The sequence below is a fragment of the Dromiciops gliroides genome, chromosome 4 (assembly GCF_019393635.1).
Source record: "Dromiciops gliroides isolate mDroGli1 chromosome 4, mDroGli1.pri, whole genome shotgun sequence".
Taxonomy (NCBI): domain Eukaryota; kingdom Metazoa; phylum Chordata; class Mammalia; order Microbiotheria; family Microbiotheriidae; genus Dromiciops; species Dromiciops gliroides.
In genome coordinates this window covers 25,644,872-25,661,721 of record NC_057864.1, presented here as the reverse complement: position 1 = coordinate 25,661,721, position 16,850 = coordinate 25,644,872, and the positions used below count along the sequence as shown (strand labels likewise).

At 51.0% G+C, this 16,850-nt stretch overlaps 1 protein-coding gene across 5 annotated transcripts in view; it reads right to left on the bottom strand.

Annotated features, from left to right (window-relative positions):
* The window catches only part of LRP8 (LDL receptor related protein 8), a 130,355-nt gene that overhangs the window by 14,501 nt on the left and 99,004 nt on the right, over positions 1–16,850 (bottom strand). For 3 of the 5 annotated variants that reach the window (XM_044002475.1, XM_044002476.1, XM_044002473.1), the window contains 6 exons: positions 15,884–16,009; positions 14,769–14,943; positions 10,755–10,982; positions 8,953–9,071; positions 5,447–5,586; positions 1,859–2,000 (listed from right to left, as the gene is read on the bottom strand). In XM_044002475.1, coding sequence (XP_043858410.1) covers positions 1,859–2,000; positions 5,447–5,586; positions 8,953–9,071; positions 10,755–10,982; positions 14,769–14,943; positions 15,884–16,009 — 930 coding nt within the window. The remainder of the gene's footprint in view (positions 1–1,858; positions 2,001–5,446; positions 5,587–8,952; positions 9,072–10,754; positions 10,983–14,768; positions 14,944–15,883; positions 16,010–16,850) is intronic. The other 2 variants (XM_044002474.1, XM_044002477.1) reach the window with 1 other exon arrangement.

The following is a 16,850-nucleotide window of genomic DNA, read 5'->3' as shown; positions in this document are numbered from 1 at the left end:
AGACTAACCTTCGGACAGAACCAGAAGGAATACCCTCCCACCCACTAGGCTGACCTCCCATTTTAGAGAAGAACAAACTGAGGCTCAGCGATCTCCCCATGATTCCACAGTAAATGAACGGCAGGGCTGAGGTGAGGACCCAGCTCTCCTGACACCCAGATCAAGGACCTTCCTTCACTTATAAATGAAGGATATTATTGTGTTATTTGGGAAACTCGCCAGAAAGGCAGTTTACAGATCACCAAAAAAAAAAAAATCTAACTGTAGGCAGGTCATTTCCTGACTTGGAGCCTCAGTTTCCCTAGCTGTAAAACTAGATGATCTCCAAGGCCCCTCCCAGTATCAGCATTCTGTGGTTTATGCCTCATTACTTTTGAGTCGCATCAGAATCTCTAAGGCAGCCCAGTGGTGCAGTGGTTAGAGCACTGGGTCTGGAGTCAGGGACATTTGGGTTCAAATCGGGCCTCAGGCACTTTTTAGCTGTGACCCCGGGCAACTCACTTCACCTCTGCCTGCCTGTTTCCTCATCTGGAAAATGGGGATGATAATGGTACCTGCCTCCCAGGGCTGTTATGAGGCTCTAACAAGAAAGTGCATTACATGGCTTTGCAAACCCTAATGTTCTATATAAATGCTGGCTGTTATCTCCGAGCTGGGCTGGACTTCAGAGGTCACCTGACTTAACCCATACTTTTCTTTTTTTTGGTGAGGCAGTTGGGGTTAAATGACGTGCCCAGGGTCACACAGCTAGTAAGTGTCAAGTGTCTGAGGCTGGATTTGAACTCAGGTCCTCCTGAACCCAGGGCCAGTGCTTTATCCACTGCGCCACCTAGCCACCCCTGAACATTTTTATTTAAAGTTTTGAGTTCCAAATTCTATCCCTCCCTCTCTTCCTCCTTTCCCTCCCCCTTTCCTGAGGCAGTAAGCAATCAGATATAAGTTTTTGTTTTGTTTTGTTTTGTTTTTTAGTGAGGCAATTGGGGTTAAGTGACTTGCCCAGGGTCACACAGCTAGTTAAGTATTAAGTGTCTGAGGCCGGATTTGAACTCAGGTACTCCTGACTCCAGGGCCGGTGCTCTATCCACTGCGCCATCTAGCTGCCCCTCAGATATAAGTTTTACATGTGCAACTAGGTAAAACATTACTATATTTAGTCACCTAGTTAACCCATACTTTGAAGGAGAACTCCCACTAGCCCATCCCCAACAAATGGCCACCCAACCTCTGCATGAAGACTTTGGAGGAGGAGAAAGCCACCCCACCTCCAGGCAGCCCATCCCACTTGGGGACTGTGCTGGTTGTTAGGGACGTCCACCCCACGTCAAGCAGAAATGCACTTCCCCCGAGACGTCCCCCCACTGCCCCTGATCTTCCCCGTAAAGATCGAGCCTGGTCCATCTGGGCTACAGAGGAGGGATGAGACATTCATAAGCCACCCCTTGCTCCCCAGAGGAGGCTCCACATGACTTACCTGCCTCCAAAAATCAGATCCACCTTCAACAGACAGAAATTTGCTTCAAAACACTGACCCACAAGCGTGCTCTCGGAGCAAGAACTCATCTAAGCTGTGAGGACGTGTCCCGAATTACTGCACATCCTCGAAGGGCATCATGTCAAAGGGGTGGAGAAGCTCTGGCCTATCAATACCATCTCTCCTATCTCCGTGGGGCTGCACGGTCACAAGCTGCCCGACAAGGGGGGTGGGCAGCGGAAGGGCCGTCACACCCATCTTGCAGATGGGTTAGCAGAGGGCTAGCGAGATCCATCTGTGGGCTGGTGCTAGGGGCAGGGAGGGGAGCTCAAGGAAGGGGGGAGGGGGGAGAGGGATGGCACCCCTCCGTGGGGAGCCACCGCACACCTTTCGGCTGCTTCAGTTCGTGGAAGATGACGATGTCATGAGGGTTGTTGAGGTTCTCGGCCAGGACAGAGATTTCGAGACCGTTCAGCCGGTTGGCGCTGAAGATGGCTTCGTTCTCGAGGTCTGTCCAGAACACCTTATCCTGTGGGGTACAGGTAGGGAAGACAGACCGTCTCCACCCAAGCTTCCCAAGAGCCACAGCAAGGGCTTCCTGAGCCTCTCGTCTCATCCTGCCCCCAACTCTGTCCCTGTGACTGGGAGGTCCTGGAGAGCCTTTTATTACCTTTCTTTGTAGCCCCAGCACTTAACACAGTGCCCAGCACATAGTAGGTGCTCAATCAATGCTTGATGACTGACCTTGGACCAGCTCCTTCCCTTCTCTGGGCTCTCAGCTTTGTCCTCTGTGAAACTGGGAAGGGAGTGGACCAATGACTACTGCCTGTACTTCTAGCTATGAGCAAACTGCCTGGGATGGGGTGAGGGGCTGGAATGAAAGAAGTAGAAGTCCCCACTAAGTGCCAGGCGCTGTGTTAAGCTCTTTACAAACATTATTGCATTTGATCCTCATAACTACCCTGTGAAGTGTTTTCCAGATGAGGAAAAGGAGGCAGACAAAAGTGAAGTGACTTGCCCAGTGTCACACAGCTGTTAAATGTCTAGAGGCAGAAACCTGCGTCCAGGCCCAGAGTTCTGTGCACCAAGGCGCCACCTACCTGTCCCTAGGCAGCCTAGTTTATGAATAGGAAGACTAATCTGAACTGATGCAAAGTGAAGCTAGAAAAACCCAGAAAACAACACAACCATGTCTCCAGTCACATAAATGGAAAGAACAGCAGCCGGAAGGCTGTGATTATAAGGACCAAGCTTTGTCCCAAAGAAGAGGTGAGAAAATGTAATTCTCTCCCTTTTCTGCTGTGGGGTCAGTGGGTATGGAACACGCTGTGTTAGTTTATTTTCCTTCTTTTTTATTCTCTATTACAAGGGATGGCTCACTGGGGAGGGGGAAAAGGCACAGGTTCAGAATAAACATTTTTAAAAGAAAGAAGGGTTTCAACAGATGAGCAAGAGGCATCTTGACCTTTGTGTTAGGAGGTTGGAGGGAGGAAAAATATGACAATGAGGAGAGAAGTAAAAAGGACCAGTGAACACCAGCAGATGAGTGATTGATCTGAGTTTCTTCCCAAAGAGCCTGGAGGTCGACTCTCTGGAGAGGAAGCAGCTGTTTGTTCTCCAAAGAGCAATAATGATGTGGATGATAGTGGACTAAGGAAAGAAGATAGAGCTGCTTAAGTTTTCTTTTTCGTCTATTATTCTCTGCCAAGGACAAGGACGTTTGGATTGGACAGAACAAAATAAAAATGGTGAATAGGAAACTGATAGCCCAGAGAGGTAGGGAGCTTGTAGGGAGTACACCCAGCTACCCTTTAAGAGTCCAAGTCATCTGGCCTAACCCAAAGGGACTAAAAGGGATTAAAATACTTTGTGGGTGTAATGGTTGAGATATTGTCCATGACATCTGGACAATCATGGCAGGCAGGAAATGTGCAGCAGGATTGGAAAAGGGTAAGGATCCTGATGTTCAAAAAGAGAGAAGAGAGAGGGGTCCGCAAAGGTTTATGGCAAAATTCTAGAATATATTATCCAAAAGTCATTTAGTGGAAGAAACGAAATGATCGCTTTTTGTAGATATAATGGTGTACTTAGAAAACCCCAGAGAATTAACTAAAAATAAATTAAAACAATAATTTCACCAAAGTTGTAGGATATAAAATAAAAGCCACAGAAATGAACAGCATTTCTGGGCATAACCAACCAAACTCAGCAGGAAGAGATAGAGAAATTCTATTTTAATTCCTACAGAAGCAGGGCTATGTGGCAACTGGCAAAGAAAATGCACTGTGTCTAGAACTGGGGAGGTGATGATGGGTCCCAGTGCCCCCTGCCCCATCAGACCCCATCTGGGATGCTGTGTTCAGCTCTGGGCACCATACTTAGGAAGGATATTGATCATTTAGCATACACGTAGAGAAGGACAGCCAGGGTGGTGATGAGTCTTGAGATCCTTATTCCATGAAAAGGGGGGATCATAACATCCACAGTACCTACTTCACAGGCCCTTTGAGGATCAGGGAGATGATGTGGATAAAGCCCTTTCTAAGTCTGAACATTTGATAGCACTTCCACCCTCTCCCTCCATTTTGCTGAGGGCAGAAACACTGCTTCCTGATCCTGGGCTAAGACAGGACCATTCTGCCAGCAGCAAATACACTCTGGCCCCAGGCTATGCCTGTGAAGCAGCACCAGGCCTTGAGGCCCCCATCGGTGGATGCCTGTGATAGTTAGAGTCACGAAAGATTGTCCAGCCTCAAGAGCTCAGCCCCAACACACAGCTTTATGGAGGCACAGACACAAGTAGGACTGAAGAGATAGCGCTGGAAGGGTATTTTGGGATCTTCTAGGCCAGAACTGGCAAAGTCTCTGCTGCTGGCTCTCAAGCAGCTGCAAAACTCCTGAGCACAGCCTGAACTGGATTAAAATGTAATTGGGAAAGGATTAACACAATAAATAAAGCTGGAATACAGCACAAACAGCGCTCATTTGTGGTTCTTGAAGGTCTTCTTTCTTCCTGGAAAGGTAGGCTGGAGAGAGATTGTGAAGGGCTTGGTGGTGGTGGTTGTATTATAGTCTCCAAAGGCCCTGCCTGTCTGCTTACGACCAGCTGAGCTGAACACAGAGGAATGGACACAGGTGGGGAATGCCTTTGCCCTCAGCTCAGCAAGTCTCTGGGCCTGTCTTCTAAGGCCTGAAATAGATGGGACCTCCCAGAGCAGGGCATCACAGACCCTGGCAAGGACTGAAGATGCTTCTGGGAGCCATAGATCATCAAGCTGCCCTCCAAACCTGCCTCAATCTTCTGTCTCTTCAAGGTTCCACTCAAAGGTCAGCATCTGTAAGAGGCCCTTCCCAGCTCTTGCAGGTGTGGGCGCTCTTCTCTTCTCCCCTCCCCTCCCCTCCCCTCCCTTCAGTCCCCTCCCCCAAAACAGATGGGAAATTATTTTCTATCTTTGTTTCTAGTATCTCCTCAGTCTGCTTCCGGGTAAGCCTGGCCCCCTCTGAGAGACACAACACAGCTTGACTGCTTTATGATGTGAGCATCTGTGGTTCAGGGGGAGGAAGCCCAATATATCTCAATATTTAGAACAGTGAAACTCTTACAGCGACTACAGCTCAAAAACTTACCACATAAACTGTAAAACATGAGATGGACTTTTCTTAAGTCTTAAAAATATGCCCCTCTGACATCCCCTGTTCTAAGGCCCCTCCCAGCTCTGACATCCCCTGTTCTAAGGCCCCTCTCCCAGCTCTGATACACCCTGTTCTAGGTCCCCTTCTAGCTCTGACATTCCCTGTTCCAAGGGCCCTCTCAGCTCTGATATCCCCTGTTCTAGGTCCCCTTCTAGCTCTGACATTCCCTGTTCCAAGGGCCCTCTCAGCTCAGATATCCCCTGTTCTAGGTCACCTCCCAGCTCTGATATTCCATGTTCTAAAGTTCCCTTCCAGTGCTGATATTTGGTTTTTTCAGCTTACCTCAAACACTGCAATTCCAAAGGGGTGGCTCAGGGTGTCCACCGAGAAGATAAGGACCTTCCGGTTACCACCATTGAAGTCGATGCTGGAGAGCTGATGCAGCTTGGAGTCCACCCAGTAGAGACGCTGGCTTAGCAAATCTGGACAGAGAGGAAGGGAGGGAGCTTGGGTAAGGGGGGAGGTGTCTTTGGAGGCAGAGGGGGTGTGGGGCAGGGCATCTTGATTGGGGGCCCTGCTCCGCCAGACCTTGCCTTTCCTGTGTGTCAGGTGGGGAGGCTGTGATAGGCCCAGGGCATGGGGTATGAAGGTGGTCTGAGCTCCAGTGGCAGACCCCAGCCTTGGATGACAGAAATGAAGGAAATGGGGTCTTTCCACTCATGGAATGAAGTTGAAGTCTGCCTAAGATTAGGTGTGCCCAGCCTACCGGGTCCCAAAGTGGCCTCCAACAGCATTGCTCGTCCTACCCCATTTGAGAGCACCTGAGCTCCTGCCCACAGCCCCACTCACCCACCCAGTGCTGTCCTGCCTCACTCAATCCCCATGGCAGCGCATTCTGGCCCTGTGGAAGTTCCTGACCACCTTGGCTTGTCCTCGGCTCCAGCTGCTGGAATGCGCACCACAATGTTTCCCTGTATTTATCTCGTGCGCACTTGTAAAGGTCAATGGCATCTCCTCCAGGCAGAGTATAAGTTCCTTGTGGGCAGGGCTCTTCCATCCTTGCCTTGGTATTCCCCTAACTCAGTGCCAAGACACATAGGGCAGAAGGACTGAAGCTGCGATTTCACTGGCATGGGGAACATTTGGTGAGGACACGCCTCTCCCAGTGCAGGTGCTGACCTTTGTGTTCGAGGGTGGTCTGGGGCACTGACTCCAGTAACTTGCCCAGGGTCACCCAGCCAAAATATTTCTGAGGAAACTTGAACTCAGGTCTTCCTGACCCTGAGGCCAACTCCCTACCCACTAGCCAGGTGGCCTCTTGCCTGGCACAAAGAAGGCACTTAAGACGTACCTGAGCTAAGAAGGCCCCTGTGCCCTTCTGGGAGCTTAGGCCTCTCCACCCTATTGCTTCCAGGGTTGGGCTCAAGCCCCTGCACATGGTGCTGGAGCTGGGCCATAGCCAGGCTTTTCTATGGCATCTCTGCCAGTCTTTCTTTCTTTTTGTGGGGCAATGAGAGTTAAGTGACTTGCTCAGGGTCACATGGCTAGTAAGTGTCAAGTGTCTGAGGCCAAATTTGAACTCAGTTCCTCCTGAATCCAGGGCCGGTGCTTCATCCACTGTGCCACCTAGCTGCCCCTGCCAGAGTCTTTCTAGTTGAGCTCCACATGTGAAGAAATGAATCAGGCTGGCACCTCAGAAGGCAGAGGTGTGAATCAAAGCTTTGAACTCAAGCTGAATGACCTGCATTCTGTTGGGGATCCATCTCTGGGTCCAAAAAGAGCCAGGAAGTCCATTTTACTCATCAACTTCCCTGATACAGGCTTCAACTACTGTTGAAGCTTCACCAGCACCTCCTCCAGGAAGCCCACGCGGAATGAATGGAATAAAGCTCATTTTGCCCCATCCAGTTTGGGCCTATAGGAACACAGAGAGGAAGAACTGAAAGGGGGTCTTAGAAGACATCAGTTCAACCCCCTCATTTTTCAGAAGAGGAAACAGTGGTCCAGAGGGGACAAGAGACTTCCCCGATGTCACAGAGCTATTGAGCAGCCTAGCCTGGCCTCAGATCCAGAGCACTTCATACTTATTTCACTAAGACCCAGAGAAGGAATGTGACTTAATGGGTTACACAAGAGAAAGGATTTGAGCCCAGGTCTGAAGACCATCAAACCCACCACTCTTCCTACTGCACTTTGTTTCCTAAGAGGACCCATGACATCACAGCTGACATCTTGACTCAGGCGTGAAATGCACAAAGTCATCAGCTTCACTCTCTCCCAGGGTCACTGGAGTCCGGCAGCAGGACAAAAGTCAAGGTGACTGGAGATGGCTCGGATACCCTCAGTGCCTCTGAGGCCTGACTAAGCTCTAAGGCTCCGCGTCGCCTGCTTCAGCTGCCTTCGTGGCCGTTGGAACAATCTGTTCTCATCCACCCATTCTGCCCATTCCTCCAGGAAGTCTTCTGTTCCCTGAGAGGTGGTGGCTAGAAGCAGTCTCTGCCCATTACACAGCTCCAGGCACCAAGTGAGCACCAAGCACACATCAGAGCACACAGCCCAGTGTGGCCAACACCTCTCCACTGGCCCAACACAACTACAGTCAAACCTCGGGGATCTGTGGAAGGTGAGACCCAGAAGAATAGATTGAAACCTCTCTGAACTCCTGCGCCCGGCACTTTTGAGGCTTTTTATTAGTAGCCACAGCAGCCACACTGAAGGGATCAAAGGTCCGTCCTTCCCTCCTGTCCCCTTGGTTCTCTGCCCCAGGTTTTTAACCTCCCTTTTGTGTCCTCTCACAGAACAGTACCCAGCGAGGGGAAGGTTTCTACTCTGACTTCCTATGGACTGGCCATTCATAACAGTGTGGCAGAAGTCTCAGAGGCCAATTTTGTTACTGGTGGGTTTTTGTTTTTTAAAAACCCTTATACGTAGAAGCGTCCCAAAGCAGGATGGGAAGCCTTAGTCCACAACAGGCTTTAGTCACAGAACACCTTCAAACAGAGGCCCAAGCAATGTCGGAGAAGGGGGTCTTGTTCAGGCAGTGGCTGGACCAGACGAGAGGCAGGCAGCATGGCGGAACAAAACTGAATTTTGAATCAGAAAACCTGGGCTGGCACTGAGCTCTGCTACCTTGTTGTTAGTCATGTGTGATTCTGTGACCCCATTTGGGGGCACTGGAGTGGTGTGCTGTTTCCTTTTCCAGCTCACTTTACAGATGAGGAAAATGAGGCACACAGTGTTAAGTGATTTGCCCAGGGTCACACAGCTAGTAAGTGTCTGAGGCTGAGTTTAAACTCAGGATGATGTCTTCCTGACTCCAGGCCTAGCGCTCTATGCCACTGAGCTGCCCCATTCTATACAACACAAAGCTATTTCTGTAGCTTTGCCAAGAAAACCCCAAATATAGTCATGGACAAAGAGCTGGACACAAGTTGGGCATGACTAAATGATAACATGAGGTAAAAGTTTATCAACAGGAAGGAAGGGTCTGGGGGCTGGGCATTCCATGAGCTTCTCTTTTATATGAACCAGACAAACGTTCCAATATTCTATGCTGCCTCCTAATGATGACTCTGGATCTTCTAAAGCACTGAAATATACCTCCATGTCCATGTCTATTTCTGTATCTATGGTTTGTTCTTGTGTCTATGTCTCTGTCTAGTCCATTCAAGTCTCAGCATCATGTTTCTATCAGGTTGTGAGGCTATCTACCCATATATCTGTATTAGAGGGGACACTTCCAGAAAGAATTGGAGGCTGTGCTCAGAGCAGTGATGGACATGATGAAGTCATGGGCTTCCCAAAACTAGTGAAGGCAAAAAGTGGGCCTGGGCTATCTCTAGACTCACCAAGGGTGATACCATTGGGCCACTCGATGTTGTCCAGAACTAACACCTGCCGGTCTACTCCATTCAGGCCTGATTTTTCGATCTTGGCTTGGTCACCCCAGTCGGACCAGTACATGAACCTAGAAGGGCCAGACAGGGGGGAGAAACACAACAATGTTTAGCACAATGTTGACACAGAGTAAGCACTTAAAAATACATTCATTCATTCAATGTCCCACAGTAAAAAGGCAGGAAGACTTAAGAGGAAGGGAAGAGAATAAACATTTATACGGTGCCTACTATGTGCCAGGCACTGCGCTAATGTTACCTCAGGGCATCACAGTGGGCAAGAGAACTCAGGCACTCTAGGTTTGTACTAAGCAAAGGATCCAAGACTGTGAGATTCTCAGGATAAAGAGACTTGGTTTAACTCAATCCCACTCTGTCAGAGAATCTTCCTACAATGTTCCTGATGTGATCACTGGACAGGCCAGGTCATCAGGAAGCTCTTCCTTAGACTGGGGTAAAACCTGCTCTTCTGTAACTTATTCTTGGCACAGATGTCAACTCTACAAGTCATTTGACCTAATATTTCCCAAATGTAAGATGGGGAGACTGCCCCACACACCAGCTCTGAGAGGGCAGATAGGGCAACAGTGGTCACAGGTGACTGCAGGAAGGATGATTCAATGCAGTGCAAGGGCCCCATATTGTGAGGGATCCTATAGTATTGATCCGACTGGTATTGATTAAACCAACTTGTTCCAGGCCCTGTATGAAGCCCTGGGGATACAAAGAAAGGCAGGCCTTGCCCCTAAGAGCTCACGGCCTAATGGGAGAGGCAACAATGACTATGGACCAACAAGGCAGAGGTAACCTGGGGGTGGGTGCCACAGTATGCTCCTTGACAAGCAGGGATTGCTGCATTTTGGTTGGCAGCCCAGGGTTGGTACACAGCCAGTGGTTCATCAATATCTAGAGACTTCTGTTGGCTGTCACGGGGAACTCCAAAAACCGATGACCCATTCACCACATGCCATAGGCCCATATGGGTGGGGGGTGAGGGAGGAGCTGACAGGGGGCACTTACCAGGGTCATCTCAAAGAGAAGCAGGGAACATCCTGATACTGGAGAAGATCAAGGAGGGACTGAACGACTCCCAGGCAGGGATGGATGCCCCGGAGGGGACACTTACATTGGAAGGGATGGAGGCTGAACCAGATACCTTTCTCCATCCTTCCAAGCCCTGAGACTCTGGGATCCTGCCCTTGGAGCCACCCTGGGCTCAGACTGGCCTGTTCTTGATTTTCTCAGCCCAGCAAGAGGTGTCTAACTAGGATGGACCCCCTTCACCCGCCATGCAACTGTATGTGGATTTATCTCCCCCCCATCCCCACTACCCAGCTGCCTCTTAGACATTATGTTCCCCCCCCCAATTAAAATGTAACCTCCATCCTCATTCTGAGGACCATTGATTTCCATCTGGAAGGGGCCTTGAAGGTCATCTAGTCCAACCCCATCATTCTACAGGAGGTTATCCAAGGCCCAGAGAAAGGAAATGACTGACTCAAGGTCATAGAGATAGTAAGTAGAAGAACTAGAATTTGAACCCAGGTCTTGTGGTACAAAATTTGGTGCTGCGCACTCTGCCTCCAATTGTAGGGGCTGAACGAGTCTCTGGGCCAGTGGGACCATTGTTAAGTACACATCCCACATGGTGTGGGGTCAGGTCGGGGCCTGGCTGACCCTTCCCAAGGGGGCCTCAAGGCCAGAAACCATATCCTTCTGCCTATCCCTTCCCCCCACCCCCAAACGTGACTCACCCATGGAGCGGGTCCACAGCAATGGCTCGAGGCTCACTCAGGTCATGGCTGAAGAGTGTCTTTCTCCGGCCACCATCCACAGTGGCCACAGAGATGGTCTTGTTGCCGGAGTCGGTCCAGTAGATATGCTTATGCACCCAGTCAACTGCCAGGCCCTCAGGTGAGTGGAGCTGGCTGTCAATGAGGACCACCTGCTCTGTCCGATCATTGGCCTTGTCGATGAAAGCACTGGGGGGAACAGAGTCAGACATGGGGCCAAGAAGCCACCAGAACATACCCAATCATACATGCCTCTTCCTCTACCTCAAACCTCCCCACTCCCCTGGTCTATTTGATATGTCTGTGTGTGGCATGCCATGCTTTTGCCCGGGCTGTGCCACATGCCATGTTTTCTTTCTTCACCTCTGAAGGCTCGGCTCAGATACTGCCTCCTATAGGAAGTCTATCCTGATTGCCCTAGTTCACAGGACTTCCAGAGCACTTCTGGAAAGGCTCTCAGAGGTCATCTAGTCCAACCAGTGAGGAAACTGAGGCACACAGGAAGGGAGAGGTCCCATAGTAGGACCAGAATTCCATCATCTCCCTCCAAACCCAGCCCTCTTCCCACGACACCAAGTTGCCTCATGTTGCTACCGTCTGCTCGCCTGAAACTACTTTGTACCTATAATTTCCCCTATATGTGCTGTTTTCCCCAGTAGAACGTAAGCTCTATCAGGGCAGGCACTATCTTGTTTTTGTCTTTCTGTACCGGATGTTTAACACAGAACCAGGCCCTTAATAGGCGTTAACAAATATCTGCCTAATATTGTTGGGTGAAGAACTGTTCTCAGCAATACAAGGATCCAAGACCATCCCAAAGGACTACTGATGCAACATTCTATCCACCTCCAGAGAAACTGAAGGATGATATTGACAGAACGCAGACTGAAATAGGCTTCTGGTGCTGCCCAGATGCACTGTCCAAGGTCCTGCAGTCTGCTAAGTTGGCTGAGGCTCATTGCCCAGGGCTCAGCCACAAGGAGTGAAGTATTTTGGCTCCAACAGCCCACGGAGTCGCCTGCTACTGTGGGGGATGGCCAATGGCGGGGCCTGCACTGATAAAATTAGGGGTTTTCTAAAGTGTTGGTGAATAATGGTGATTAAAGTGGCATCCCTGCAAAGCCCAGTGGGGATGGCGACGTGGTCTGAATTCTCCTGGAGACACTAGGGCAGCTCAATGTGGCTGAGGGCCATTCTGTATCTCTGCCTCCTCCTTCCTCATGGCCAGAGGCAGCCAAAGCCGTAATTTCTACAGGCAAAAAGAGGGGCAATTCATGGGATTATCTGGGGGAGGAGCAATTTAGGGATGGCCCAAGCATGTGGGTGGATTGGAGAACCCACTTGGGACTGTGGAAAGGAGCCCCAAGACTGAATATTAGCTGTCCCTTAGTAGCTGCATGACCTTGGCCAAGTCATTTTGCTTAGGGAGGCAGGGACCTGAATTTGGAGCCAGGAGGGCCTAGGTTTGAATCCTGTCTCAGACACCATAGGCAAGTCTCTTCTCCCCTCTGGACCTCAATTTCCTCCTCTGTAAAGCAAGAGGCTTGGATGTGATGAACTCTGAGATCTATATCCTTTCACCTTATGACTTCCTGTGGTCTCAGGCTCCCAGTCTATAAAATGGGTATAATCATGCCTGCACCACCTTTCTTTCTACCCCCAGCACTTGGATCAGTGCCTGACATACATAAGGAGCCTAATAAATGCTTGCTGATTGGCCAATTACCTCCTACAAAGGGTTCTCAGGGAGAAAGCATTTTTCAAGCCTATAGCACTGGTTCCACAACTCCCCTCCAAGGCTCTCAGGAGGTGCCTCCCCTGGCATGGGCCTGGGCTGAGGTCAGAGCCATTTGGGGCTGTGTCCAGCAGGGCTTTGCCTATCGAATGTCTCTGCTGGGTTTGGGGATCACCAGGTCCCAAGGCAGGCCAATCTCTGGCTGGAGGGGGCAGCCTACACCAGTGGCTGGCCAGCCCTCCCTACCCCCCAAAAGAGCCACAGCTTTGTTCACACTGACAACTCCCCTGGACAACGGAGAGACTTACACCTGCAGGGCAGATCCAGGCCTTGGGAATCTGGACCTAGCAGTGGGGCAGATCACTTGTGAGGAGGCCACTCCACTAGCAATCCCTTACTTTTAAGAGGGGCGGTCAGCGTGGGTGCCAGGCAAGGATCCCACATGCAGAGTCTGGAGCTTCTATAAGCATCCTCCCACATCCTCTGCAGTTCCTACTGAGGCCACCAGGTGGCAGGAGTCACTCACGTGATAACCAATAATATGAGCAGCCACGGTCATTAGAAGGCCTCACATTTATTTCATCGGATTGTTGATATAAGGGGGATGGTACCTTATAGGCCCCGGAGGCCAATGAGTCTTCACAGAAGTAGTGAAGTGGCAGAGCTGGGATTCGAACTCAGGTCTTTGGCCTCCGAATCTATCAGTTTCCACCTGCTGGGACTTGAGCCCTGAGAAGGGGGCTGCGGGCTGGAGAAGGACACTGGGCTTGAAGTCAGACACCCTGGACTCAAATTCTAGTGCTGCCATTTCTGGTTTTTTTTGTTTTTTTTTGTTTTTAGTGAGGCAATTGGGGTTAAGTGACTTGCCCAGGGTCACACAGCTAGTAAGTGTTAAGTGTCTGAGGCCGGATTTGAATTCAGGTACTCCTGACTCCAGGGCCGGTTCTCTATCCACTTCGCCATCTACTGCCCCTAGTGCTGCCATTTCTAACTGGGTGACTCCGAGCAGGCATATCCGTATTCTAGGCCTCAGGTTCCTCCTCAATGAAACACAAGCATTTATTGTGGTCGGGTCCTTTCAGTTATATCTGACTCTTCCTGACCTCATTTAGGGTTTTCTTGGCAAGGATACCGGAATGGTTTTTTATCTTCTCCAGCTCATTTTACAAATGAGGAAACTGAGGCAAACAGCATTAGGTGATTTGCCCACTAGTACGTGTCTGAGGCTGCCTTTGAACTCAGGTGCTCTATCCACTGTGCTGCCTAGTAATTATTAATGGTCTACAATGTGCCAGGCACTGTGCTAGGTGCCGGAGAGAGAAAGACAAGAAGGAAAACAGTCCCTGCCTTCAAGAAGCTTACATTCTATATGTAAAATAATACCCATCCGGGCTACCACCCGCTGGGGTGGCCACCAGATTAAAACAGCGCTGGGAAATATTTAGCAAAAGAAATGAAAATGCAACAAAACATAGCTGATGTTAATATGCGGTCTTCTACACCAACAGGTACCATATGCATGGTTTGGGGGTCCCACTTCTATCCTAGATGTGCACCTCTGCTCTAGAGAACAAATGAGGTGAGGGATGGGAGGAGGGCCCTTTAGAAGAGGCGAAGCCTTGTGTGCGTGCATGCGTGTGTGTGTCTGTATGTGTATCCATCTAGCTGGTCTCTAAAGTCCTCCAGGAGACTGTTGGTTCCAGAGGAGACTCGGCCAGACCCTCCCAAGCCACAAAGTCCCTGACTACAGGCCTGGGGCTGGACTGTGGTTCTGTCGTTCAAGGACCAAGTTGCTGGAGTTTGGGGAGGTCATTGCCAAAGGTCTGGCCATCAGAGGATAGACATCTCTGGTCACCGTACCTCCCCTAGATACCTGTGATCTGTGTGAGGGGGCGAGGACCCGCCCTGCAGATCTCTGAGGTGTGCCTATTATTCTAGGCCAATACGACTTCTGTTATGCCTCCGATGACTGTTTACTGACTGATCACAGAAGTCAGGAGTCCTGGGTTCTAATTCTGGCCCTGACATTTCCCAGCTGTGTGACCATTTAGAGGGAGGCTTTCCGAGTCGCAGTTTCTTCAGTAAGAATCAAGGGATACCAAGACCCTTATTACCTGCCCACCTCAGAGCCTCAGTTTGTCATCTGTAAAAGGGAGGTAGAACACTCCCCATTTCTCATCCAATCACTGCCGGGTGGATGGTCCCGCTGCCCCCACCGGGTGCCCGTTGCACCGGCTCACCTGTAGATCTTCCGGTAGTAGAGGTCACACCAGTAGATGCGGTTGGTGGCCACCTCCACATCCAAGGCCACCACGTTCTTGAGCATGGGGATGAGGGGCGAGTAGTCCCGCTTACCCAAGTTGATCCTTCGCACTTCATGGCGGTTGGTGAAGATCAGGGAGGGGCTCGTGCCTGCTGAGTTGGGGGGGGGGTGTCAGGGTAAGAAGAGGCAGAGGCCGGGTGGTCATAGTCTTCCCCCCTCTCTGATTCCTCCCCAGGGACCTCTCTGCCCACCCCAGGCTCTGCTCTCCCTGCTCCCCACCCCCAGCCTGCTCCCCAAGCCCCCTTCCTCCCGCTCTCTCAACTCTCCAGCCCCTCCTACTCCTCTCCTGGAACCCACCCCCTCCCCACTTCTCCCCGCTTTGGTTCCTTAACTAGAGGTTAAGGAAGCCAGCTCCTTGGTCTTTGGTGCCCAATCCACATTTCTCTCACCCTTCCCCCTGGGTTCCCTTCCCCCAGACCCGGCTCCCCCTGCACCCTCCTCCTTTTCAAGCCAGTGATGCAATCAGAGCCTCCTAGGCCAGGACACCGTCTATGGGAGGGTTCCCCAAGGCTGCCCCCTTGTGAGCCCCAGAATGGAAGGCTCAGGAGAGCCCCTACTTGCAGAAATATGTTTGCAGCGTGGCCTTTGGCTCTAACTTGATGGGTGAGTCTGTATGCCCCCCCCCCGGGGCTCAGTTTCCTCCCCTGCAAAATGTCCACACTGGCACTAGCTTGGCCTACCTCACAGGGCTCTGGGAGGCCCGAAGGAGACGATGAACACTAATGGGCTCAGTAACAGGAAAGGGGCCATCTACACGTGGACTGTTGTATTGATCATGCACGTGTGCACGTGTGCACGTGTGCATGGGTGTACATGTGTGCACCCTCACGGATGACGGGCGGGCCCTTGAATTCTGAGTGGCTGTCCCCTGACCTCAGGCCCCCCTGGCCTCAGGTCCCTGCCCGATCCCTGCCTCGTTCTGCCCTCTGGGGCCAAGACAAGGCTCATCTCTCTCACCAGGACGGCCTCTGCCTCCATTCCTGTGTGCCCGCCCCAGAGCCCAGGCCCTCCGCGCTGCCCCCTGGCCTTTACCGACGGCCTTGCAGTTCTTGGAGAGTGTGTCCATCTCATAGCCCGGGTGACACTCGCATTTGAAGTAACCCTTGTAGTTGATACAGATCTGGCTGCAGGCATCCGGGTTGTCACACTCGTTTATGTCTGGGAGGGATGGGGAGTAAAGGGGAGGCACAGATGCCCATCACAGACCCACCCCTGTGGCCACTGGGCACCAACCGCTGCCCCTGCTGCCACCCCCAACAGGTCCCCTGAGAGTGTACAGTAAGGAGGTCCCCCTGCCCCTGCAGGGTCCAATGGGCTCTGAAACACCAGCCAACGAGGAGCAACACGGAAGGCCTAGGTCAAGTGCAGGGAAGAAAGGGATGAGCCTAGAAGTCAGAAGCTGGAATTCTGGCTCTAACATTGCTGGGGCCTTGGTGTTCCTATCTATAAAATGGGGACATGAACATTCCCACCACTCACCTCCCTGAATGCTTTATAAATGTGAATTGTCACTGTAGGACAATTCGGGGGTGGGGAGGGTGGCTGATGAACGGGGATTAGAGGAGAATGGCATTTATGGGGGAAAAGGGCTTCTAGAGGACAGCTGTATAGTGCCCTCGTCTATAAAGGGGTGAATGGAATCCAGGTAGTACCCACTTCAGAGGATTATTCTGTAAAACAATGATGCCCAGAATTGGGCATGATGCCCTAGGTGGACCCTCGCTCTGCCCCTCTTAATGCAGCCCAAGATTGTGTTAGCTTTTTGGACTGTCACATCCCGCTGAGTTGTGGTCTATTATAACCCCCAGATCTTCTTCAACCTGCTCATCTGGCTTAGACCAAACTTCTGAGATGCAGCCCCTGGGTTTGTGCTGATAAAATTTTTATTCTTTAAGCTCAGGTCCTCTGACATTTCTCCCAGCTGACGCTGAGGCTCATACTGAACTTGTGGCCAAAAAAGCTTTGTGTGGACTGCTGGTGACATCAGAGAGACATCCTC